This window comes from Pleurodeles waltl, chromosome 8 (genome assembly GCF_031143425.1).
Source record: "Pleurodeles waltl isolate 20211129_DDA chromosome 8, aPleWal1.hap1.20221129, whole genome shotgun sequence".
NCBI lineage: Eukaryota > Metazoa > Chordata > Amphibia > Caudata > Salamandridae > Pleurodeles > Pleurodeles waltl.
Window position 1 is genome coordinate 28,019,235 of NC_090447.1, and position 25,196 is coordinate 28,044,430.

The following is a 25,196-nucleotide window of genomic DNA, read 5'->3' on the forward strand; positions in this document are numbered from 1 at the left end:
GTGCGCAGCCAGATGTATTTTGGCCTGCATGATTTGGTCTTACTAGACCTGTCCATGCATGGTGCACAGTAGACTCACTAAGTTATTATCCAGAATCATAATGTGCAGCCCAAGTTATAACCTGATATTCTTAACTCAGTTTTGCTCATTAGCAATTTAAATCTCTTCAGCTCGGCTGCCATTATGTCGGTGAACGATGTATAAAGTTCTTGAGCATTTCTTTAAATATTTAGCTATCCAAGTACATCTGACTTTCTGCCTCACAAAACCCCTTGTGTTACTGGAAAGGACGCCTTCAGAATTGCATGCTTCAGAGGCCTTCAGAATTGCATGCTTCAGAGGCCTTCAGAATTGCATGCTTCAGAGGCCTTCAGAATTGCATGCTTCAGAGGCCTTCAGAATTGCATGCTTCAGAGGCCTTCAGAATTTCTTGCTTCAGAGGCCTTCAGAATTGCTTGCTTCACGTTTTGAAGGACCCGCTACAAAAAGTTCTCAAAGTGCCCCTTATTTTCATTGAAGAAACTCTCAAAATGCACCATTTCACTTCCCACATCACGAAACCTTGCAGATCTGTCGGCTATTTCATTCATATATTGAGTCAATCTGCTGGTGATAACTGTGATCAGCTTTTTGCTAATGTATATGGCTGCATCCTGAAAACACTAAAGGTTTGATTCCTTACAACCGTCCACAGAAATGTATAATGGGGCTGACGTTAGTGCAGAACTACTTGCCTGCGTTTTATGCCTCATCAGACTTTAAATGCATGCTGCTCTTTTGTTAGTCCGTCCTGTCCCTGCTAACCTCTTGTCTGTCTGGCATCAAGCACAGTCATGGAGCATGATAAGTCGTTCTGGCATCTAGAATCACATTTTGGCCTTCACAGTTAAGAACTGTCCATCGAGACCTGTCTGTTGCCTTTGGCACCTTGCTATTGCAGGTTGGGTTCAGTTCTGACCTTTCCTTTATATGTGATCTAAAAATATTGACATTCGAAGTACCTTAAGTACCCCCTTACTGCAGCTTTTGAACCTCTCTAGGCTCCCACCTTCCTCATAGGCCGATAAGGCATGGATTGTATGAGCTTGGCTAACACCGGTCCTGGAAACAGTTCTCAGTGGTGCTAGTTGGACTCTGGGGATGTTCTTGAATCCCTGGGTGTTTGGTGTTTTCAGTGCACAAAGAAGAAGCGGTCCCATCCAAGGGTAATCTCCTGCATGTACTTAGGGACACATACACTTTTTGCGGGCATCAAACTACATCCCCATTTCAACAAACCAAAAACAAAATTCTGTGTCCTCACTAGAACATTGGTTGAAAATGGCACCTTTACAGTCTTAGGTTGGACCTCGTCTCATCAAGATACCTGGAAAACCACCCACACAGTTGTGTGCACAGCACACCTATCAAGTGTCTGCTCCTTGTCATGGCTTTGGAAAGTACAGACGCATTGCATCATGTGTAATGTAACACAACTTGCCGACCCGTGTCTCTAATTCCTGTGAACTTTTTTCCTTGTTTATTTTTTTTTTTGACAAAACCAAAGTGCACTTTTCTTGGCATGCTATACACTCCCATTGTAACCAGCCTCAAGAACACCATAGCTAGAATGAATATATAACAGAGAGGCCCAGATAAATCTTAGAAATGTATTGTGTGCCACCAGAATAAAGTCTACTAATTTGTCGTTCCCCCAGCAGAACGGACTCCGTGTACTAGGGTATGTAAGAAAATTACATAGGCCTGTTTTTGTAAATTCACAAGACATTTGTGATGGTGCCCATTGGTGGTTTGTGCACAGAAAAAGTAAAGTGTTTTTCCTAAGTGATGTGATCCTCATCTCTCCTTTCTAAATCCTTGAGTTTTAGGTCATTAGCACAATGCATAAACACCGCCACAACGTTTGGGGACCTGCGAAATGCCAACCACCATGGGCATCAACGTCGACGAATCCCCTCCATCGCTCCCCCGGCAGAGCTTCAGGAGTGGCTGCGAACTTTTCAGGTATGCTGTGCTTATGCATTACACTGTACTTCACTTTCTGATGATGCAGACTTCTCAGCATGATGTTGTCAATTTCCGCCCAAAAGATAAGAGTTAAATATAAGGACTGTGCTCAGCTCTGGTATGAGCAGTTAGCGGATGCTCTGTACACACCCATCTTCTTGAATGCACAATTGTATATGACATGGGTGTGAACTCTCCTTTTCAAAATACCTGGTCAGTAAAACTCGGTGCTTTTAATAATTATCTTCCACCGTGATAGGACCCTCTTCAACTATCATGGATCTAGTTAGCACGTCAGGAACGAAAGTTTGTTGCTAGTGTGTTGCATGGAATTAGTTTCTGCAGGTATATTTTGTCTTTTTTTCCCACAAAACTTTGTGAACAAGACAAAGAACCTTGAAATTGATCCTGGCTTCAACATTAAAGCCAACGCAGAACTTTCAGAACAGGCTTGCTGTGGTCCCCGTAAGTATGTTTAGGCACTTTCTTGCCGTATGGCTTTGCAGCCTATCCAGACAGTTTTGGGGAGACCAGTGGTGGTGATGTATCAGTATTCGAAGCAAGATAAGATGAAGGCTCTGTTCAACTGCACTTGTTTGGAGTACGGGGGAGTATTTTACGGAGTGGAGAGAGCTACAGATTGAACCATTTTACCAGAGTATTGAGTTTTAGAGCGCACATCAGTTCTGACAGCGTATCTCCAGGTTAGGAGCTTTTGGTGTGATGTAAGGGAGGGTGTCCCAATATTTGGGCCCCAGTCAAAGGGTATTGGCACAGGGTCACTTTCTCAAGGTATGATGATCACAGATTTTGCAGCGACTTGAACATATGGAAAGTCATGTGCAGAAGTGTTGTGACTTGTGCACTGCTGCTTTTCCACGGCATGTCTATTTGTAGCTTATCAAGGATAAGGGCAGGATTGGCATACAATGCTTTTTGTGTGCTGGTTTCTTGTTTCTAGTGCCAGCAAGCCCACCTAGGGGTTTCAGGCAATCACAGTCTTGGTCACCTGACTCGTGAGGTCAAGCACGAGTCCTGGACGGATCTAACTTTCAGCTAGACCTCAACATGTGCATTGGACTGGCCCCATCCACGCCATGACCAGGCACTCGTCCGATGCTGCATTAAACATTTTATGTTGGCGGCTTAGGGCTCCTGTGCTTTTACGAGCACCAGTGCTGCACCTGCCTAGCTCCATGTTGAGCGTCATTGATAATACTCCGAAGCATTGCTTTATACTGTTTCACGGCAGTGAATGAGTCCTGTGCACCTTGTCAAATGGATGTCGATTCGAAGTATGATGATGCACCCTAGTCCATTGTCAATCTTCCATTGTCAATCTTCCAGAATGCTGCCCAGTTCGATCTGGGTGAGATCTTCATGCTCGTGCCCGTTGTGACGTCAGTGCAAAAGAGAAACACATCTTTCTCTGTCCCTTGATAATTCATAATCACTCCCCATTGCTCTCTGAGGTTGATGGTGATCTCAAGAGCTCAGTGGCAGGCAGGAGTTTCCTGAAACAGAAGTCATTGGGCCTGTGTATTAAGGAATGGCGAGACCTTTCCCCAGTCTTGGGCCAAGCAAAAAGCCTTACAGCCTGCCCATTTCGTAATGTTAACATTTTGCTCCTTTATGGTGGAGATCAGTATTTCTCCTAAAAAACGTTATTACTCTGTTATGGGAAATATATTGGCTAGGTGCCTCTTGTGACATCTTCACTTCTCTGCATCGTCAGTATGTAGCTTGTGCAGATTTGCACATGTTTCTCAAGTAAAGTTAAACAATTTAGTAGTCTGGATCATGGGATACGTTGCTTTCATAGATGGCTAAAGTTACAGCTGCGAATTTTATAATAGTCCTTTGCCCACTATAGCACCACCAGTGTAAGGAAAACTTCCTACAACCAGTATTCCTATTTTAAATAAATAATGTGTGAAAACTTGTTAAGACAAAACCAACTAATAATGCCTTCCCTTATTTAGAATGTAATCACTGTTTTGGATCAGTAACATTTTTTGGTTTTCCTCCACTTAAGTTTTACATTTGTAATAATTGTTAGAGACTAAGTGATGGCATTTTTATGTCTATATCTTAAAAGGCAGTGTTTAGTCTTGTAAATTGAAGAAAATATTCATGCACAGATTTGGTTTAAAGGAGCCATCCAGTGAAGAGAGAAAAACAAGTTCTCTTTGCTCAGTCCATCTCTAACAGTCACCAACAATGGTGATTGTTGCTTTGTCTGATGATGTCAGCTGGGGTATTGTAATCAGTTATGACATCAGTCACTGAGTGGCTCCTTTATTAATTGTTAGGGTGACTGAAAATGATCACCGAGGCCTCCATTACAATCTCCAGTTGGTGACAGAAGGAATTTGAGTCCTTGTCATTAATCAAAACAGTTACTGAGATTTAAAAGTTCCAGTGGATGCATTATTCAGCGGATTTATCACCTCATGAATTATCTATTGCGGCTTCAGGCTAGTCTGAAAGTCTCTCCTGTGGCACAATATATGGCTTCAGTCATTATTCCACCTTTGGAAATGATGAGAACAGAGAGTATTTTAGGTACCAACTGGAGTACTGGGGTCTACTAATTTTTCTGCATCTCAATGATGCGGGCAGCAGCTTTCTGTGTGTCTAACTGATGAAATTCCAAAGCACTTCAGTAGCAGCTATTTCTTATGTCTTCTCTGAAGGGTTCTGGGATTGAACTTTGTTGCAGATTCCATAAGATAATACCGTGGTGGAACCCACGTGACGTCTGCATGGGATTGGGATTGGATCACAATGCCACAGACCGAAATTCCTGAAATTCCATGCACCCAAATGCCATCGGGGGGCAGGAGGCCAAGTTGTTTCTGTCAAAAGAACTTAGGGGACACCTAATCGTTCTTCTGTCATCTGTGAGGGAATGCCTTTCTAAAAGATTCACTCATAACAAGCATTGGCAGAGTAGAGTGATGTAGGGTGCTGCAGAGTAGAGTTCCATAGAGTGGGGCACTGTGTGACATTGCTGCAAATAGTGGCATAGTTTGGAGCGTCATAGAGTTGTGGGGAGTGGTGTACAGTAGAGTGGCATAGAATAAGTGGCATAAATTAGAGTGGAGTGGCATAGAATGTCATAGAGTGGCATTCTGTGGGGGTGCCGTGGTGTAGAGTGGCATGGTGTAGTGGCATTGTGTGAAGTGGTGTGAAGTGTCAAAGAGTAGTGTAGACTGGTGTAGAGTGGAGTGGCATCGTGGTGAGTTGCTTAGAGTGGTGTGGCTTACACTGGCATAGAGTAGAGTACTGTGGAATGGTGTAGAGCACAGTGCCTTAGAATCGCATTGTGTGGAGTGGTGTTGAGTGGCATTGTGTGCGTCGAGTAGTGTGGCGTGGCGTAGAGTAGACTGTCGTAGAGTGGAGTACAGTAGCTTTGTGTGGAATGGAGTAGATTAGTACTGTTGTGGGGGTACGTAAAGTGTTTATAGAGACATCAAATAGGGTGAAAGTAACATAAATAAGAAGCCTTATACCTGTGTTAAAAGTAGGTACGTACAGGACTAATAACAAAATGCTCATAAAATAAGATAGTGCCTTGCAAAAAGACGAGGAAGAACAAAGACAAGGAAGAACACGTACTTGGTCCATTCTCCATGAATGAGCTAAGACAAACAAGCATTTGCACTGCACTAGGTCTCGCATTTGCTTGAGTTAGAGCTATTGGCATTGTAAATTCATAACTGGACTTTTCTGGTCACATAAATTAGTCAACCCTGCCTCATAAGTTTGTCTTTTCCTGCCATACAAATCCAGTGGCCCTGCATATAATTAAAACACTTCCATTTACCTTCTTCCTCTATCTTCAGCAAAAGAATGAAAATATTGCCATTTAGCATCCTAATTTAAATCTGCCATGCTAATTCCAGTCGAATACCACTTTCACCACCACCGTCCGATATTACAAACAAGGCCCATAATACATAACGTCTCCCAGCTGTAAAATAAATGTTCTAGCCAGGGGTTATTATTTTGGAGTCCGCACTAACATAGTGTGAGGACCCAGGGATGATGGAAACAGAAAGAGCACATTGTGGTCGATGCTTTGAAGATGGTCCCATTGTCCTAGCACCACGACAGGATGAGTTATGAGCAAAAATGTTTTGTAAAAGTAATGCCCTGCAAAACACCACAATGAAAATAGCATGTGTAAGAAACATGGTCATGTAACTATATAGTTAGCCCCTAGAGGGCATAACCACACAAAACGAAAATGGCATTAAATAATGCAGTGTGACCATATATTTAGCACCTAGAGGATGTAGTGCATCATGTGTATTTAGGAGTAGCAGGCCTATTACTATATCACAAACAAGGCCCTTAAAACACAAGCTAATCCCAACTGTAAAACAAAAGTTCCAACCATGAGCTTAAGCAGACACTGAATAGTGGGAGGGGTTATTATTTTCGGGTCCCCCACTAACCTAGTGTGGGGACCCAAAGATGATGTAGACAGAGCACACTGGACCACCACAGGCTGAGTCATGAGCAAAAATGTTTTGTGAAAGTAATGCCTTGCAAAGCATAATGGGGCGGGTTACCCCTAGTGCAGTGAATACTGTAGTATCGGCTCTCCCGCTGTGTCGAGAGAGACGCTTTCATTTTGAGTATTTCTCTTTTACGTAAAGCATTTACCAATTTCAAGTGTTTTAAGGGGACAGCCACAAGAAATGACTCTGATTAGGTTACTGTGAACAATATTACCAGCGCTCCAGTACTGCCGATCGAGTTCATGCTGTTGTGCCTGTTGGCGCTGTGAGAACCAGGGCCGCCATGCAGCACAAAGGGTAGAGACAAAAGAAAAAACAATAGTTCACCCACGCTGAAGTATATCGGCAATTGTGCAGTAATCCATGTAACAAGGGCAGTCTGCAAGGCATGACAAAAACAGCCTTGAGGCAGGAACAGCGTCAAGCATCAAGGGATTTTATGAAAGGCAAGACCACGGATGAGTGAAAGTGGTGGGCATGATTGAAAGCAAACAATACCTAGAACAGGTCAAAGCACTTGGGCGCTCAACCTAAAAAAAGAAGGAAAGCCTATGGGAACTAAGCAATTGTAAGATTGCAAATGAGTGACAACACAAAATCAAATAATTTCTTAAGCGCACTACTCATCCGGTACACGGTCTCAAGGTGCTGGGAGGGGGGCTGGTTACTGCTCGAAAATCCATGCTTTAGGGTGTTTTCTGAAGGTTAGGAGTTCCTGGGTCTTGCGTAGATTGGTGGGGAGGGAGTTACAGATCTTGGCGGCGAGGTGGGAGAAGGATCTGCCGCCGGAGGTGGTGCGTTGGATGCGGGGCACTGTAGCGAGGGCGAGGTCAGCGGAGCGGAGCTGTCAAGTTGGTATGTGGAAGTTTACTCGTTCGTTGAGGTAGGCTGGTCCAGTGTCGTGGAGGGCTTTGTGAACGTGGACAAGGACTTTGAAAGTGATCCTTTTGTTGATGGGCAACCAGTGTAGGGATCTGAGGTGGGTGGATATGTGTTTGTGGCGTGGGAAGTTGAGGATGAGACGCGTTCTGGATTCGCTGGAGTTTTCTTTGAAGCTTGGCTGTGGTCCCTGCATAGAGGGTGTTGCCGTAGTCCAGTCTGCTGCTAATGAGGGCGACTGTTCTTCTCGTTTCTAAAGGAATCCATTTGAAACAACTAATGATATGCTTAGGGTAGCTTCTAAGACCACGGAATTGTAAATAGTATGTCTCGCAGCACAGCACAAATCCAATCTGTAGGCATGACCTAAAAAGCACAAAAAGCAGAGAAGAAGAATAAAGGAGAAGTCGTTTCGCAAGATATTTCACAAAGCAGACTTCTTCCTAATAATCGGATAGCATAACACTGAAAAAGATGAAACTGGAGTTTCTGGCTTGGTTGCCTGGTTCTTAACAAATTGAGGCCTTTGGATGGTTTTGCTGGATGTGTTCAGGATGGCTCCTGTGCCCACGTGTCACAAACCCCCAGGAGGGAAACTTATTCCTGGGAGGTTTGACAACAATAGCAGTTCTGTCCCCAATGCTTCCAGAGAAGCACCTTAGTAAAAGTACTCTGTTTGATCTGAAGCTCCTTAGTTGCGGGTACCACTAATTGGGCTGATGACTCCTTTGAAGCCTTCAAGCTCAGATGAAATGATTTATGTGATGAAAGAGAAAGTTAAGGCACCCTTCAACAATGTCCCATTAGCAGAGTTCATTTGTAGGATTAAAAGGTTTACCACCATTTTACACATAACAACCCCTCCGCTTGGGCTGTACTTTCAGCACTCAAACGTTGAACCCTCTCCAGACCTTGGCTCCTCCTCAGATAATCATGGATATTCAGAAAATGGTGCCAAGTTTTCTGGCTCACACTGAGATCCCAGTTATGTAAGTCTCGATTGTGCTTGGCTTTATGTCCTTGTGCATCCTGTTGGTGGCATGCAGCATAAAGCCCCTTCAGCGATACCTAAGGACATAGTGGCACCTGCATTAGGGAGTCTCAAGGCCTAGGTGGTACCCTCCCACTCTGTTCATCCAGACATTCATGGGTGTCAGCCTTTCAGCCCTCTACAGGCTCAGGTTGCTGCAGTCATTGACTCCTCCATGCTGGGATGCGGTGCCCATCAGAGTGATATGAAGGGGCGGGGTTTTTCGTCCATGACTGAGCAACCCTTGCGCATATATGTACTCAAATTGCTGGTGGTCCACCTTGCAGTAAAGGCATTTCTATCTTGCGTCTGAGAGAGCAACTTTCAGATTCTTTTGGACAACACCACTGTCCATTATACCAACAGGTAAGGCGGTGTGGGGCCATGCGACCTATTTTGGGAAGTGATTTGCTTGGGTCAGGGGGCAAAGCACTTTTGCCGATGAGAACTTTTGCCTGTAGTGGTACTTGAAACCTATCATTACCAAAGGTAAATAACTTTCTGTTCAATGGCATGTGTGGCTGTAAATATAAATGCTTTGCATAAGTCTGCCATCTAGTGTTGGGCTCAGAGTTTTGCAAGTCTTTTCGAGTCACGAGAGCAACAGTGATACTGCTCGTGATCATTGACTCCTTTGTTAGATTGTTTTCTCTCTGCCATTGGATTCAGACGTGTTTTCTCTTGCTCCTGTATTTCTCGGCTCGGTCGCTTCCAAACTTTCCTTTCTGTCTTTCTTTCAATGATGATGTAGTATTTCAATCGTGTATTTCCAAACTTAAACTAATCAATCCAATTTTCAGCATCTGGGTCAGTTTAATACCCTTCTTGGGCCTACCCCTTCAAGTTCTGTCAGAATATGCATGGATAATGGAACAAACTCTATTTAGGTTCTGTCCTCGGTGCCACTCCAAATTCCCACACCCGGATCAACACTTAGTGTTTAATTTGTGCTTGTCCCTGGAACATAAAGAGGAGAACTGCGGTGCTTGTAGCTCTTTTCGATAAAAAAAATACTCTGCTGGACAGAGGAGCGCGTCGTTTGGAGATGATGTCAAAGACACTGGAAGACCGTCCTGACATCTTCGGATAGGAACATGCACTGGAGGAAATCGGGACATCAGGCAGCCCTCTCTATCCGAGATTCCATTTCGGACGTCGAATCTAACATCGAGAGCCAGCTGATTTCTGCAGCAGAATACGTGAGTTCACCGGCCCAGTCTTCACTACTAAAGACTTTGAAAAAGACTTCAAAGCCGGTTATCGGTCCACCACTGCCTTCGGACCATGGTCGGGTCTGAAAATTACATTTGGATGCCCCGCCCTCTGGCTCGGCACCGAAAATTGCCAAGGCTTCTTCGGCATCAACCAAGGACTCAACAGCATCCCACATAATCTTGGTATCGAGTTGAGCTTTCAAATCGAGCACTTTGGCTCAGAGAAAGAAGCCTTCAACATCAGCTTCAGAGCCGAGGGCTAGGGTTATTACCCCAACGGTCGACAAAAAGTACAAAGCAGCACCCTCAGATCCAATATTTATTTAATCACAGGTACCTCTTGCTTCTGTAGTACTAAGTGCAGCACGAAAGCGTGCTAATAGTCAGTCCACAGGAGATGCTTCTCCTCCTGATAAGGAGAGCGAAAAACTTGATGTAGCAGGGAAAATATTAGCTGCGCAAGCTGCTAATCATTGGAGAATTGCAAATTCGCAGACACTCCTGGCAAGATATGATAGTCCCCACTGGGACGCAAGGATGTGCCCCACTGGGACTCAGGAATGTGGAATTCCTAGCCCTACGCCCAGGACATATTGTTTGAAGTCAAGGGCAACAGGTTTTCATGTTTATTTTGTCCTTGGGACAAGTAGGCCCAACCCCCTGCATCACAAACCCTTTGGCTGCCAGTTTATTGAGAAGGGAACTGTCTGCAGGTGAGGTAATATGTTTGCCCATATGTAAATGAGGTTCGAACTTCTATTTATGGTTCATTCATGAAAAACCTTCATTATTATGGTGAGTGCTGTAAATAAATGTTTTACGGTCATACTGCACTGCTGATAGTCGTCTCAGTAAAAAAAAAAAAAATGTACACACGTTTGAAAAGTTTAACAATATGAGGCTAAGTATAATGCTCCCAGAATTCACTCTGTTTAGATGCAAATGTTTGCAGACGCTTGTAAGCAAGAGTGATGATTCTTTGCTTTCAAAATAAAATGCTCAGAAAAAATGCAAGTAGGAAACAAAATGTTTTGCTACTGTGAAATTTTAGGTGCTATTTCTTTGAAGTGTCCTTTAGTAAAATGTGTTGATGCTTGATAGTATTTCCCAAAAACATTCCTAATGGAAAAATCAGTGTAACTATTTTCAACAAGATTATGGAAAGCATGAAAATAAACTAGCACTGGCAAAGCCAACTGATCTGAAATTTTTTGTGAGTCTTTTGGTTTGGTCAATGCTCGTCTTTTTTTGACATGGCTTTTGTTACTCTTTATTGTTTTGAGTGCTGCCTGACCCTCACCATTGTAACAAGCACTGGCAAAAAGAAAAAAATGTTTTTGGTCTCAAAAAGCACATATTGCCACCAGTGGCATAATAAAGACCCAGTAGCCCCCCTCCTGGGTGCCCCCACAGCACAGCACCTGCCCTAAGTGAGTCTTGGGGGGAGGGTGGGCTCCAATTTCATTGCGACAAATTGCCACAGTTGTTCCCGGCACTGAACAAAACTACTTTGTGTGCCAATATGCTCCTTGTGGAAGAGCAGAATGCGATCACTCTCAGGAAAGCCAGCCGATAGAGGGAGAAATAGCAGTTTAATAAAAACAAAATGTCTTTGGTAACACCAGACCTAATTAGGAACCCAATTCTTAAAGAAGGTCACAAAATGATCCAATGGTATGTCTTTAAATTAGTGGCTTTCAGGTGTAGACCAGGAAATTGTACTCCTAGAAAATATTTGTGAACTGAATTTTAGCACAAGCAAATATGCATGGGTAGATTTGCTCATCTGAAAATCTGTTGAGCATTTACAAGTTCACTTTCCCTCCAACCACTTTTTTCCCCAACCCTGGAAGAACTTCTACTTCTGCCATTGTCAGGAGTAAATTTCCAACCTTTCTCATTATTATAGGAAAAGATTAGAGAAGAGCTGGTGAAAATCCTTAAAACATGCAAGTTAGTAGGTTTGCACAGACTCAAAGGCATTCCAGCCCTGGAACTATTGCTTATTGCTTCCTTCAGCCCACATATGTAGATCTGCGGGAAGGTGGCAAAATAAGGAAATTTCTATAGTAGGGATTGAAATTGTAAGTATTCACGCCCTACTATAGAAGTAGCACTGGCATAATCAGAAAGGCTATTATCAGAGCTCTTACATAATGAGGTTGCTTCCATAATTTGTTGCTGCACTACATTGCACCATAGGTACAAGTAGACTTTATTTTTACAGGACAAGTAGATTTAAGAGGCAACCTGTCCCATGGACAAGTAGATATTTTATTAAATTTCACACCCCTGGGGACGAGATGGAGGAACTGCTCCAGTACCTTCCACAGGAACATCAAATAAGGGGTCAGGAGATAGTCTGAGAAGGGCAAGCCATCTCAAACAATTCAATTATGTAGGAAGTTGGCTCTGTATGTGCTATTTCAAAGTAAGGAATAGCATGCACAGAGTCCAAGGGTTCCCCTTAGAGGTAAGATAGTGGCAAAAAGAGATAATACTAATGCTCTATTTTGTGGTAGTGTGGTCGAGCAGTAGGCTTATCCAAGGAGTAGTGTTAAGCATTTGTTGTACATACACATAGACAATAAATGAGGTACACACACTCAGAGACAACTCCAGCCAATAGGTTTTGTTATAGAAAAATATATTTTCTTAGTTTATTTTAAGAACCACAGGTTCAAATTCTACATGTAATATCTCATTCGAAAGGTATTGCAGGTAAGTACTTTAGGAACTTTAAATCATAAAAATTGCATGTATACTTTACAAGTTATTGACAAATAGCTGTTTTAAAAGTGGACACTTAGTGCAATTTTCACAGTTCCTGGGGGAGGTAAGGTTTTGTTAGTTTTACCAGGTAAGTAAGACACTTACAGGGTTCAGTTCTTGGTCCAAGGTAGCCCACCGTTGGGGGTTCAGAGCAACCCCAAAGTCACCACACCAGCAGCTCAGGGCCGGTCAGGGGCAGAGTTCAAAGTGGTGCCCAAAACGCATAGGCTTCAATGGAGAAGGGGGTGCCCCGGTTCCAGTCTGCCAGCAGGTAAGTACCCGCGTCTTCGGAGGGCAGACCAGGGGGGTTTTGTAGGGCACCGGGGGGGACACAAGCCCACACAGGAATTTCACCCTCAGCAGCGCGGGGGCGGCCGGGTGCAGTGTAGAAACAAGCGTCGGGTTCGCAATGTTAGTCTATGAGAGATCTCGGGATCTCTTCAGCGCTGCAGGCAGGCAAGGGGGGGATTCCTCGGGGAAATCTCCACTTGGGCAAGGGAGAGGGACTCCTGGGGGTCACTTCTCCAGTGAAAGTCCGGTCCTTCAGGTCCTGGGGGCTGCGGGTGCAGGGTCTCTCCCAGGCGTCGGGACTTTGGATTCAAAGAGTCGCGGTCAGGGGAAGCCTCGGGATTCCCTCTGCAGGCGGCGCTGTGGGGGCTCAGGGGGGACAGGTTTTGGTACTCACAGTATCAGAGTAGTCCTGGGGTCCCTCCTGAGGTGTCGGATCTCCACCAGCCGAGTCGGGGTCGCCGGGTGCAGTGTTGCAAGTCTCACGCTTCTTGCGGGGAGCTTGCAGGGTTCTTTCAAGGCTGCTGGAAACAAAGTTGCAGCCTTTCTTGGAGCAGGTCCGCTGTCCTCGGGAGTTTCTTGTCTTTTCGAAGCAGGGGCAGTCCTCAGAGGATGTCGAGGTCGCTGGTCCCTTTGGAAGGCGTCGCTGGAGCAGGATCTTTGGAAGGCAGGAGACAGGCCGGTGAGTTTCTGGAGCCAAGGCAGTTGTCGTCTTCTGGTCTTCCTCTGCAGGGGTTTTCAGCTAGGCAGTCCTTCTTCTTGTAGTTGCAGGAATCTAAATCTTTAGGTTCAGGGAAGCCCTTAAATACTAAATTTAAGGGCGTGTTTAGGTCTGGGGGGTTAGTAGCCAATGGCTACTAGCCCTGAGGGTGGGTACACCCTCTTTGTGCCTCCTCCCAAGGGGAGGGGGTCACATCCCTAATCCTATTGGGGGAATCCTCCATCTGCAAGATGGAGGATTTCTAAAAGTTAGAGTCACCTCAGCTCAGGACACCTTAGGGGCTGTCCTGACTGGCCAGTGACTCCTCCTTGTTTTTCTCATTATTTTCTCCGGCCTTGCCGCCAAAAGTGGGGCCTGGCCGGAGGGGGCGGGCAACTCCACTAGCTGGAGTGTCCTGCTGGGTTGGCACAAAGGAGGTGAGCCTTTGAGGCTCACCGCCAGGTGTGACAATTCCTGCCTGGGGGAGGTGTTAGCATCTCCACCCAGTGCAGGCTTTGTTACTGGCCTCAGAGTGACAAAGGCACTCTCCCCATGGGGCCAGCAACATGTCTCGGTTTGGGGCAGGCTGCTAAAACTAGTCAGCCTACACAGATAGTCGGTTAAGTTTCAGGGGGCACCTCTAAGGTGCCCTCTGTGGTGTATTTTACAATAAAATGTACACTGGCATCAGTGTGCATTTATTGTGCTGAGAAGTTTGATACCAAACTTCCCAGTTTTCAGTGTAGCCATTATGGTGCTGTGGAGTTCGTGTTTGACAGACTCCCAGACCATATACTCTTATGGCTACCCTGCACTTACAATGTCTAAGGTTTTGTTTAGACACTGTAGGGGTACCCTGCTCATGCACTGGTACCCTCACCTATGGTATAGTGCACCCTGCCTTAGGGCTGTAAGGCCTGCTAGAGGGGTGTCTTACCTATACTGCATAGGCAGTGAGAGGCTGGCATGGCACCCTGAGGGGAGTGCCATGTCGACTTACTCGTTTTGTCCTCACTAGCACACACAAGCTGGCAAGCAGGGTGTCTGTGCTGAGTGAGAGGTCTCCAGGGTGGCATAAGACATGCTGCAGCCCTTAGAGACCTTCCTTGGCATCAGGGCCCTTGGTACTAGAAGTACCAGTTACAAGGGACTTATCTGGATGCCAGGGTCTGCCAATTGTGGATACAAAAGTACAGGTTAGGGAAAGAACACTGGTGCTGGGGCCTGGTTAGCAGGCCTCAGCACACTTTCAATTGTAAACATAGCATCAGCAAAGGCAAAAAGTCAGGGGGCAACCATGCCAAGGAGGCATTTCCTTACAAATTAGATATGCCATTGATGCAGCGGATACTGCAGCAGTTGGTGTAAACACCAGTGTTATTATAAGAAGGCATGCTTGGTTGAGGTGCTCAAGTTTCATGCCAGAGGTACAACAGGCATTTCTCAACATGCCTTTCGATAAAGAACTCTTGTTTGGCCCAGAAGTTGATTCCACCATTCACAAGCTGAAAAAAGATTCAGAAACAGGTAAAGCTACGGGGCCTTTACTAACTACACCAAGTAGGGGTAATTTTAGTAATTTTCTTAAACCACAATTTAGGGGAGGTTTCAAGACATTAACTATTGAGCTTTCCACCTCCCAAACAAGGAACACACTTTTACAATAGAGGTCCCTTCAGAGGCTCTTAGAGGGGTGCAAATAATAAAGGCAGAGGTAAGGCGTCCACTTGTAGAGGTTGTGCCTCAGATATAAGACAGTGACTATGCTTATAAATCCCTCCAGCACACACCTCTCCAATAGGGGGAAGACTAGCAAATGTCTATCCCCAATGGTCCAATATTACCACAGATCAATGGGTTCTATCAATTATTCAACATGGTTACTGTCTAGAACTCATTTCCACTCCACCAAATATTCCCTCTCGTGTTCACAAACTTTCACATGAGCAGCTCATTCTCTTGAAAGAAGAGGTACAATCCCTTCTTCTCAAAAGGGCTATAGAACCAGTTCCCCCTGTCTCAACAAGGGTCAGGAGTATATTCCCTATAATTCCTTATAACAAAAAAAGATGGGTTATTAATGCCAATTCTGGATCTCAGACCTCTCAACCTATACATCTTTTCAGAGCATTAGATCTCAAAGATGCTTTTTTCACAATCCCACACATCCAGCACATCGCAAATATTTCAGATTTGTCATTGCGGAAAAACATCCTCAATTCAAGATTTTACTATTCGGAGTAACAACCGATCACAGATTATTCAAAAAATGTCCTGCGGTAGTGGCTGCATTCCTCAGAAGACAATATATTCATGTCTTTCCTTACTTGGATGAAAGCCGACACCATCCAGCAATCATACTCAGTACACAGTAAATCTACTACAGTGTCTTGCAATTGCATGCTACGCAGGCTCAACCCTAAAAATGGGATAGCTGTAAGGATAGTTAAGTATATCCTAATGTGTTACCTTAAAGTTAAAACCTCCCGTTCCTAGAGCACATTCTACCAGAAAAAGGGGCTTCTCTGGCCTTTTTAGGAAACATTCTAATAGCAGACATTTGTACGGCTGCCACTTGGACTACACCACACACATTGACTGCGCACTATTGTGTAGCTGTTTTAGCTGGCCAACAAGCAAATGTTGATCAGGCAGTGCTTAGAACACTTTTTCAAGTTACTCCAACTCCTACAGACTAGCCCACCTCTTGCTGGGAGGGGATTGCTTTTCAGTCTATGCAAAGCCTGTGTATCTATAGCCACACATGCCATTGAATGGAAAATGTTATTTACGCAGTAGGCATCTGTAGTGCTGTAGATTCACATGCACCCTCCCTCCCCAGAGGCCTGTGGTCGTTGTAGTAGAATTATTTTATACATTTTGTACATATGTATATACACTGGATGTACATGGACATCCTTTTTTCTATACTATCTATATGTTCGATGGCATGTGTAGCTGCAGATACACATGCTGTGCATTATCCTGACATCTAGTGTTGGGCTCGGAGTGTTACAAGTTGTGTGTGTGTGTGTGTGTGTGAATGTATATATATGTTCGATGGCATGTGTAGCTGCAGATACACATGCTTTGCACATCCCGCCATCTAGTGTTGGGCTCGGAGTGTTACAAGTTGTTTTTCTTCGAAGAAGTCTTTTCGAGTCACGAGATCGAGGGACTCCTCCCATTTCGGCTCCATTGCGCATGGGCGTCGACTCCATCTTAGATTGTTTTCTTTCCGCCATCGGGTTCGGACATGTTCCTTTTCGCTCCGCGTTTCGGTTCGGAAAGTTAGTGAAAAACTCTGAAATTTCGACGGTATTGTTTGCGTCCGGTATCGGGTTAGCTACAACAGATCGACACCGAATTCGGAAGAGCTCTGGCGACCCTTCGGGGTTTTCGATTCCCCGCCGGGGCCTGGTCAGCCCGACCACGTGCGTCTTCAAGGCAAATGGAATGGACCCCATTCCGCTTCTGCCCCGAATGCCACAACAAGTATCCTTATACAGATCAGCATCTGGTCTGTAATTTGTGTTTGTCGCCAGAACACAAAGAGGATACCTGTGAGGCCTGTCAAGCATTTCGGTCCAGAAAGACTTTAACGGACCGAAGAGCCAGAAGATTACAGATGGCGTCGGTGCTGACAGGACTAAAACACATGGAGGAAGAAGAGGAAGCCTTATCCATCGAGGATTCGGACTCGGAAGAGGTCGATCCTGAACAGACGCCGAAAACCGTGAGTAAGACGTCGATACACAAGACTCACGTAAAAACCAGTAAAGCCTAGGGGACGCCACCGCCAACAGGCCATGGCTTAACCCGAAAAATACAGGGAGTGCAGAATTATTAGGCAAGTTGTATTTTTGAGGATTAATTTTATTATTGAACAACAACCATGTTCTCAATGAACCCAAAAAACTCATTAATATCAAAACTGAATATTTTTGGAAGTAGTTTTTAGTTTGTTTTTAGTTTTAGCTATGTTAGGGGGATATCTGTGTGTGCAGGTGACTATCACTGTGCATAATTATTAGGCAACTTAACAAAAAAAAATATATACCCATTTCAATTATTTATCATTACCAGTGAAACCAATATAACATCTCAACATTCACAAATATACATTTTTGACATTCAAAAACAAAACAAAAACAAATCAATGACCAATATAGCCACCTTTCTTTGCAAGGACACTCAAAAGCCTGCCATCCATGGATTCTGTCAGTGTTTTGATCTGTTCACCATTAACATTGCGTGCAGCAGCAACCACAGCCTCCCAGACACTGTTCAGAGAGGTGTACTGTTTTCCCTCCTTGTAAATCTCACATTTGATGATGGACCACAGGTTCTCAATGGGGTTCAGATCAGGTGAACAAGGAGGCCATGTCATTAGATTTCCTTCTTTTATACCCTTTCTTGCCAGCCACGCTGTGGAGTACTTGGACGCGTGTGATGGAGCATTGTCCTGCATGAAAATCATGTTTTTCTTGAAGGATGCAGACTTCTTCCTGTACCACTGCTTGAAGAAGGTGTCTTCCAGGAACTGGCAGTAGGACTGGGAGTTGAGCTTGACTCCATCCTCAACCCGAAAAGGCCCCACAAGCTCATCTTTGATGATACCAGCCCAAACCAGTACTCCACCTCCACCTTGCTGGCGTCTGAGTCGGACTGGATGTAGGAAGTTGGCTCTGTATGTGCTATTTCAAAGTAAGGAATAGCATGCACAGAGTCCAAGGGTTCCCCTTAGAGGTAAAATAGTGGTAAAAATAGATAATACTAATGCTCTATTTTGTGGTAGTGTGGTCGAGCAGTAGGCTTATCCAAGGAGTAGTGTTAAGCATTTGTTGTACATACACATAGGCAATAAATGAGGTACACACACTCAGAGACAAATCCAGCCAATAGGTTTTTGTATAGAAAAATATCTTTTCTTAGTTTATTTTAAGAACCACAGGTTCAAATTCTACATGTAATATCTCATTCGAAAGGTATTGCAGGTAAGTACTTTAGGAACTTCAAATCATCAAAATTGCATGTATACTTTTCAAGTTATTCACAAATAGCTGTTTTAAAAGTGGACACTTAGTGCAATTTTCACAGTTCCTAGGGGAGGTAAGTATTTGTTAGGTTAACCAGGTAAGTAAGACACTTACAGGGCTTAGTTCTTGGTCCAAGGTAGCCCACCGTTGGGGGTTCAGAGCAACCCCAAAGTCACCACACCAGTAGCTCAGGGCCGGTCAGGTGCAGAGTTCAAAGTGGTGCCCAAAACACATAGGCTAGAATGGAGAGAAGGTGGTGCCCCGGTTCCGGTCTGCTTGCAGGTAAGTACCCGCGTCTTCGGAGGGCAGACCAGGGGGGTTTTGTAGGGCACCGGGGGGGACACAGGTCCACACCGAAATTTCACCCTCAGCGGCGCGGGGGCGGCCGGGTGCAGTGTAGAAACAAGCGTCGGGTTCGCAATGTTAGTCTATGAGAGATCTCGGGATCTCTTCAGCGCTGCAGGCAGGCAAGGGGGGGATTCCTCGGGGAAACCTCCACTTGGGCAAGGGAGAGGGACTCCTGGGGGTCACTTCTCCAGTGAAAGTCCGGTCCTTCAGGTCCTGGGGGCTGCGGGTGCAGGGTCTCTCCCAGGCGTCGGGACTTTAGGTTCAAAGAGTCGCGGTCAGGGGAAGCCTCGGGATTCCCTCTGCAGGCGGCGCTGTGGGGGCTCAGGGGGGACAGGTTTTGGTACTCACAGTATCAGAGTAGTCCTGGGGTCCCTCCTGAGGGGTTGGATCGCCACCAGCCGAGTCGGGGTCGCCGGGTGCAGTGTTGCAAGTCTCACGCTTCTTGCGGGGAGCTTGCAGGGTTCTTTAAAGCTGCTGGAAACAAAGTTGCAGCTTTTCTTGGAGCAGGTCCGCTGTCCTCGGGAGTTTCTTGTCTTTTCGAAGCAGGGGCAGTACTCAGAGGATGTCGAGGTCGCTGGTCCCTTCGGAAGGCGTCGCTGGAGCAGGATCTTTGGAAGGCAGGAGACAGGCCGGTGAGTTTCTGGAGCCAAGGCAGTTGTCGTCTTCTGGTCTTCCGCTGCAGGGGTTTTCAGCTAGGCAGTCCTTCTTCTGGTAGTTGCAGGAATCTAATTTTCTAGGGTTCAGGGTAGCCCTTAAATACTAAATTTAAGGGCGTGTTTAGGTCTGGGGGGTTAGTAGCCAATGGCTACTAGCCCTGAGGGTGGGTACACCCTCTTTGTGCCTCCTCCCAAGGGGAGGGGGTCACAATCCTAACCCTATTGGGGGAATCCTCCATCTGCAAGATGGAGGATTTCTAAAAGTCAGAGTCACCTCAGCTCAGGACACCTTAGGGGCTGTCCTGACTGGCCAGTGACTCCTCCTTGTTTTTCTCATTATTTTCTCCGGCCTTGCCGCCAAAAGTGGGGCCTGGCCGGAGGGGGCGGGCAACTCCACTAGCTGGAGTGTCCTGCTGGGTTGGCACAAAGGAGGTGAGCCTTTGAGGCTCACCGCCAGGTGTGACAATTCCTGCCTGGGGGAGGTGTTAGCATCTCCACCCAGTGCAGGCTTTGTTACTGGCCTCAGAGTGACAAAGGCACTCTCCCCATGGGGCTAGCAACATGTCTCGGTTTGTGGCAGGCTGCTAAAACTAGTCAGCCTACACAGATAGTCGGTTAAGTTTCAGGGGGCACCTCTAAGGTGCCCTCTGGGGTGTATTTTACAATAAAATGTACACTGGCATCAGTGTGCATTTATTGTGCTGAGAAGTTTGATACCAAACTTCCCAGTTTTCAGTGTAGCCATTATGGTGCTGTGGAGTTCGTGTTTGACAAACTCCCAGACCATATACTCTTATGGCTACCCTGCACTTACAATGTCTAAGGTTTTGTTTAGACACTGTAGGGGTACCATGCTCATGCACTGGTACCCTCACCTATGGTATAGTGCACCCTGCCTTAGGGCTGTAAGGCCTGCTAGAGGGGTGGCTTACCTATACTGCATAGGCAGTGAGAGGCTGGCATGGCACCCTGAGGGGAGTGCCATGTCGACTTACTCGTTTTGTCCTCACTAGCACACACAAGCTGGCAAGCAGTGTGTCTGTGCTGAGTGAGAGGTCTCCAGGGTGGCATAAGACATGCTGCAGCCCTTAGAGACCTTCCTTGGCATCAGGGCCCTTGGTACTAGAAGTACCAGTTACAAGGGACTTATCTGAATGCCAGGGTGTGCCAATTGTGGATACAATGGTACATTTTAGGTGAAGGAACACTGGTGCTGGGGCCTGGTTAGCAGGGTCCCAGCACTCTTCTCAGTCAAGTCAGCATCAGTATCAGGCAAAAAGTGGGGGGTAACTGCAACAGGGAGCCATTTCTTTACACAAGCCCCCCCCAGCCCACAGGCCAGGAGACTCAGCCCAAGCTGGGAGAGTCTTCCTAGTCTGTCAGGCGAGGAAGAGTAGGAGAAATAGGCTGGTTAGTTGCAGGGCCTACTCTGCCTTACATCCTTCTGTTCAGGTCATTCCCTTTGGGGAACTGACCTACTTCCACAGTGATAGGACCTAGTCTGAATTGCCTCTTGTCTGCCTCTTCAATGTCTCCACCCATTCTTTCTATTTTGGTCTTAGAGGTATCCACCTCTGCTAACCTTATCTTGGCCAGGGTTACCCGTAGCTTACCCAGAGAGGTTACCCAGAGCTGGAGTAACCCCACCATGACTAATAGGGTCAGGGGGCCTAACTTGCTATTTGGCATGGGGTCAGACCACCATGCTAAGGATAGTGCAGCCATAAAGGCTAACACCCAGCAGAGGCCACTGACAGCTGTCAGTGCCCAGAACCACACCTTTAGCTCTTCACCTAAAAGGGAAAGGGCTAAGTTACAGGCCTCTTTGGGTTCAGGTTGCCTGTCTGCTGTATTAGAGTGGGGGGTTACCACATCTTGTAGTAAACACCCTTCTTCCACTCTTTCTTCTGTTAGCTGAGGAGCCACCCACTCAGGTTTAACAGTTGCCTGACTAGCCAGGACTTCTTGTGGGTCAGGTTGGACTTTATCAGGGCCATTTTTGGAGTTCTCCCCTACTGGAGCAGAATCTCCTTGGCTTGCTGTAACCTTGGCTAAAGGTTGTCCACCCTTCCTACTCTGTTTTCTTTTCTTCTTCTTCTGGGGCCTGCTTGCATTTACTGCAGAGGCAGGACTTCCAGAATCCTTGGGAGAGGACTGGCACTGGACCAGTTCCCCTCTTGGGCTCTGACTAACCTCTGGGTAGTCATTTCCAAGGAGACAATCAAGGGGGAGGTCTGTACTGACTACTACCCTTCTCCAGCTAAGAGTGCCACCCACTTCTATGGGCACTAAAGCCACAGGCCTCTTAGTGACCCTGTCTAGGCTAACTCTTACCCTGGCCGTCTCACCTGGGATGTACTGGTTTGAGAGCACCAGCCTGTCATGCACAATAGTGTGACTGGCACAAGTGTCTCTCAGGGCAGTGGTTGGGATTCCATTCACCAGTAGGTGGTGGAAGTGTCTACTTCCCTCTGGAATCTCCAACTCACCTGTTGGGCCCTGTTTCCAGTTGAAGGCTAGGAAGACCTCCTCATCTGAGGAGTCATCTCCCATGGCTACACTGGTTACCCCAGGAATTTTGTTCTGGGGTTTGTTTTTGGGACAAGAAGTGTCCTTGGTGTGGTGCCCAGACTGTTTACAGTTGTGGCACCATGCCTTAGTGGCATCCCAGTTCTTACCCTGGTACCCACCTTTGTTTTGGGTTGTGTCTTGGGGCCCACCCACCTGTTCTGGTTTTTGGGGGCCTACAGAGGACTCTTTTTCTTTGTTTCTAGTGTTACCCACTTTCTCCTGGGGAGTTTTTGTAACCCCTTTCTTTTGGTCACCCCCAGTGGAAGTTTTGGTTACCCTAGTCTTGACCCAGTGGTCTGCCTTCTTTCCCAATTCTTGGGGAGAAATTGGACCTAGGTCTACCAGATACTGATGCAACTTTTCATTGAAGCAGTTACTTAAAATGTGTTCTTTCATAAACAAATTATAAAGCCCAACATAGTCACACACTTCATTTCCAGTTAACCAACCATCTAGTGTTTTTACTGAGTAGTCTACAAAATCAACCCAGGTCTGGCTCGAGGATTTTTGAGCCCCCCTGAACCTAATCCTGTACTCCTCAGTGGAGAATCCAAAGCCCTCAATCAGGGTACCCTTCATGAGGTCATAAGATTCTGCATCTTGTCCAGAGAGTGTGAGGAGTCTATCCCTACACTTTCCTGTGAACATTTCCCAAAGGAGAGCACCCCAGTGAGATCTGTTCACTTTTCTGGTTACACAAGCCCTCTCAAAAGCTGTGAACCATTTGGTGATGTCATCACCATCTTCATATTTAGTTACAATCCCTTTAGGGATTTTCAACATGTCAGGAGAATCTCTGACCCTATTTATGTTGCTGCCACCATTGATGGGTCCTAGGCCCATCTCTTGTCTTTCCCTCTCTATGGCTAGGATCTGTCTTTCCAAAGCCAATCTTTTGGCCATCCTGGCTAACTGGATGTCCTCTTCACTGGGGCTATCCTCAGTGATTTCAGAGGTGTTGGTCTCTCCTGTGAGGGAACCAGCATCTCTGACTATTATTTTTGGAGTCAGGGTTTGAGGGACCCTGTTCTCCCTAGATAGGACTGGTAGGGGGGAATTTTCCTCCAAGTCACTATCCTCTTCCTCTGAGTTGCCACCCTCAGAGGGGTTGGCCTTTTCAAACTCTGCCAAAAGCTCCTGGAGCTGTATTTTGGTAGGTTTGGGGCCCATTGTTATTTTCTTTATTTTACAGAGTGACCTTAGCTCCCTTATCTTAAGATGGAGGTAAGGTGTGGTGTCGAGTTCCACCACAGTCACATCTGTGCTAGACATTTTGCTTCTAAAAGTTGGAATACTTTTTAAGAATCTACAACTGGTTCTAGAATCTAATTCAAACTTTTACAAACTTTTAAACTCTAAAAGAAATGCTAAACAGGATCTAACACAAGGCCCTAGCAGGTCTTTTAAGAATTTAGAAAACTTTTCAAATTGCAAAAATCAATTTCTAATGACAATTTTGGAATTTGTCGTGTGATCAGGTATTGGCTGAGTAGTCCAGCAAATGCAAAGTCTTGTACCCCACCGCTGATCCACCAATGTAGGAAGTTGGCTCTGTATGTGCTATTTCAAAGTAAGGAATAGCATGCACAGAGTCCAAGGGTTCCCCTTAGAGGTAAAATAGTGGTAAAAATAGATAATACTAATGCTCTATTTTGTGGTAGTGTGGTCGAGCAGTAGGCTTATCCAAGGAGTAGTGTTAAGCATTTGTTGTACATACACATAGGCAATAAATGAGGTACACACACTCAGAGACAAATCCAGCCAATAGGTTTTTGTATAGAAAAATATATTTTCTTAGTTTATTTTAAGAACCACAGGTTCAAATTCTACATGTAATATCTCATTCGAAAGGTATTGCAGGTAAGTACTTTAGGAACTTCAAATCATCAAAATTGCATGTATACTTCAAGTTATTCACAAATAGCTGTTTTAAAAGTGGACACTTAGTGCAATATTTACAGTTCCTAGGGGAGGTAAGTATTTGTTAGGTTAACCAGGTAAGTAAGACACTTACAGGGCTTAGTTCTTGGTCCAAGGTAGCCCACCGTTGGGGGTTCAGAGCAACCCCAAAGTCACCACACCAGTAGCTCAGGGCCGGTCAGGTGCAGAGTTCAAAGTGGTGCCCAAAGCTAGAATGGAGAGAAGGGGGTGCCCCGGTTCCGGTCTGCTTGCAGGTAAGTACCCGCGTCTTCGGAGGGCAGACCAGGGGGGTTTTGTAGGGCACCGGGGGGGACACAGGTCCACACCGAAATTTCACCCTCAGCGGCGCGGGGGCGGCCGGGTGCAGTGTAGAAACAAGCGTCGGGTTCGCAATGTTAGTCTATGAGAGATCTCGGGATCTCTTCAGCGCTGCAGGCAGGCAAGGGGGGGATTCCTCGGGGAAACCTCCACTTGGGCAAGGGAGAGGGACTCCTGGGGGTCACTTCTCCAGTGAAAGTCCGGTCCTTCAGGTCCTGGGGGCTGCGGGTGCAGGGTCTCTCCCAGGCGTCGGGACTTTAGGTTCAAAGAGTCGCGGTCAGGGGAAGCCTCGGGATTCCCTCTGCAGGCGGCGCTGTGGGGGCTCAGGGGGGACAGGTTTTGGTACTCACAGTATCAGAGTAGTCCTGGGGTCCCTCCTGAGGGGTTGGATCGCCACCAGCCGAGTCGGGGTCGCCGGGTGCAGTGTTGCAAGTCTCACGCTTCTTGCGGGGAGCTTGCAGGGTTCTTTAAAGCTGCTGGAAACAAAGTTGCAGCTTTTCTTGGAGCAGGTCCGCTGTCCTCGGGAGTTTCTTGTCTTTTCGAAGCAGGGGCAGTCCTCAGAGGATGTCGAGGTCGCTGGTCCCTTCGGAAGGCGTCGCTGGAGCAGGATCTTTGGAAGGCAGGAGACAGGCCGGTGAGTTTCTGGAGCCAAGGCAGTTGTCGTCTTCTGGTCTTCCGCTGCAGGGGTTTTCAGCTAGGCAGTCCTTCTTCTGGTAGTTGCAGGAATCTAATTTTCTAGGGTTCAGGGTAGCCCTTAAATACTAAATTTAAGGGCGTGTTTAGGTCTGGGGGGTTAGTAGCCAATGGCTACTAGCCCTGAGGGTGGGTACACCCTCTTTGTGCCTCCTCCCAAGGGGAGGGGGTCACAATCCTAACCCTATTGGGGGAATCCTCCATCTGCAAGATGGAGGATTTCTAAAAGTCA

At 46.2% G+C, this 25,196-nt stretch overlaps 1 protein-coding gene across 2 annotated transcripts in view; it reads left to right on the forward strand.

The window, feature by feature from the left end:
- LOC138249678 (F-box/WD repeat-containing protein 7-like) overlaps positions 1-25,196 on the forward strand; it is a 326,410-nt gene that overhangs the window by 180,198 nt on the left and 121,016 nt on the right. The window contains exon 5 of one of the 2 annotated variants that reach the window (XM_069203645.1): positions 1,863-2,004. In XM_069203645.1, the coding sequence (XP_069059746.1) occupies positions 1,863-2,004 (142 nt within the window). The remainder of the gene's footprint in view (positions 1-1,862; positions 2,005-25,196) is intronic. The other variant, XM_069203646.1, reaches the window with a different exon arrangement.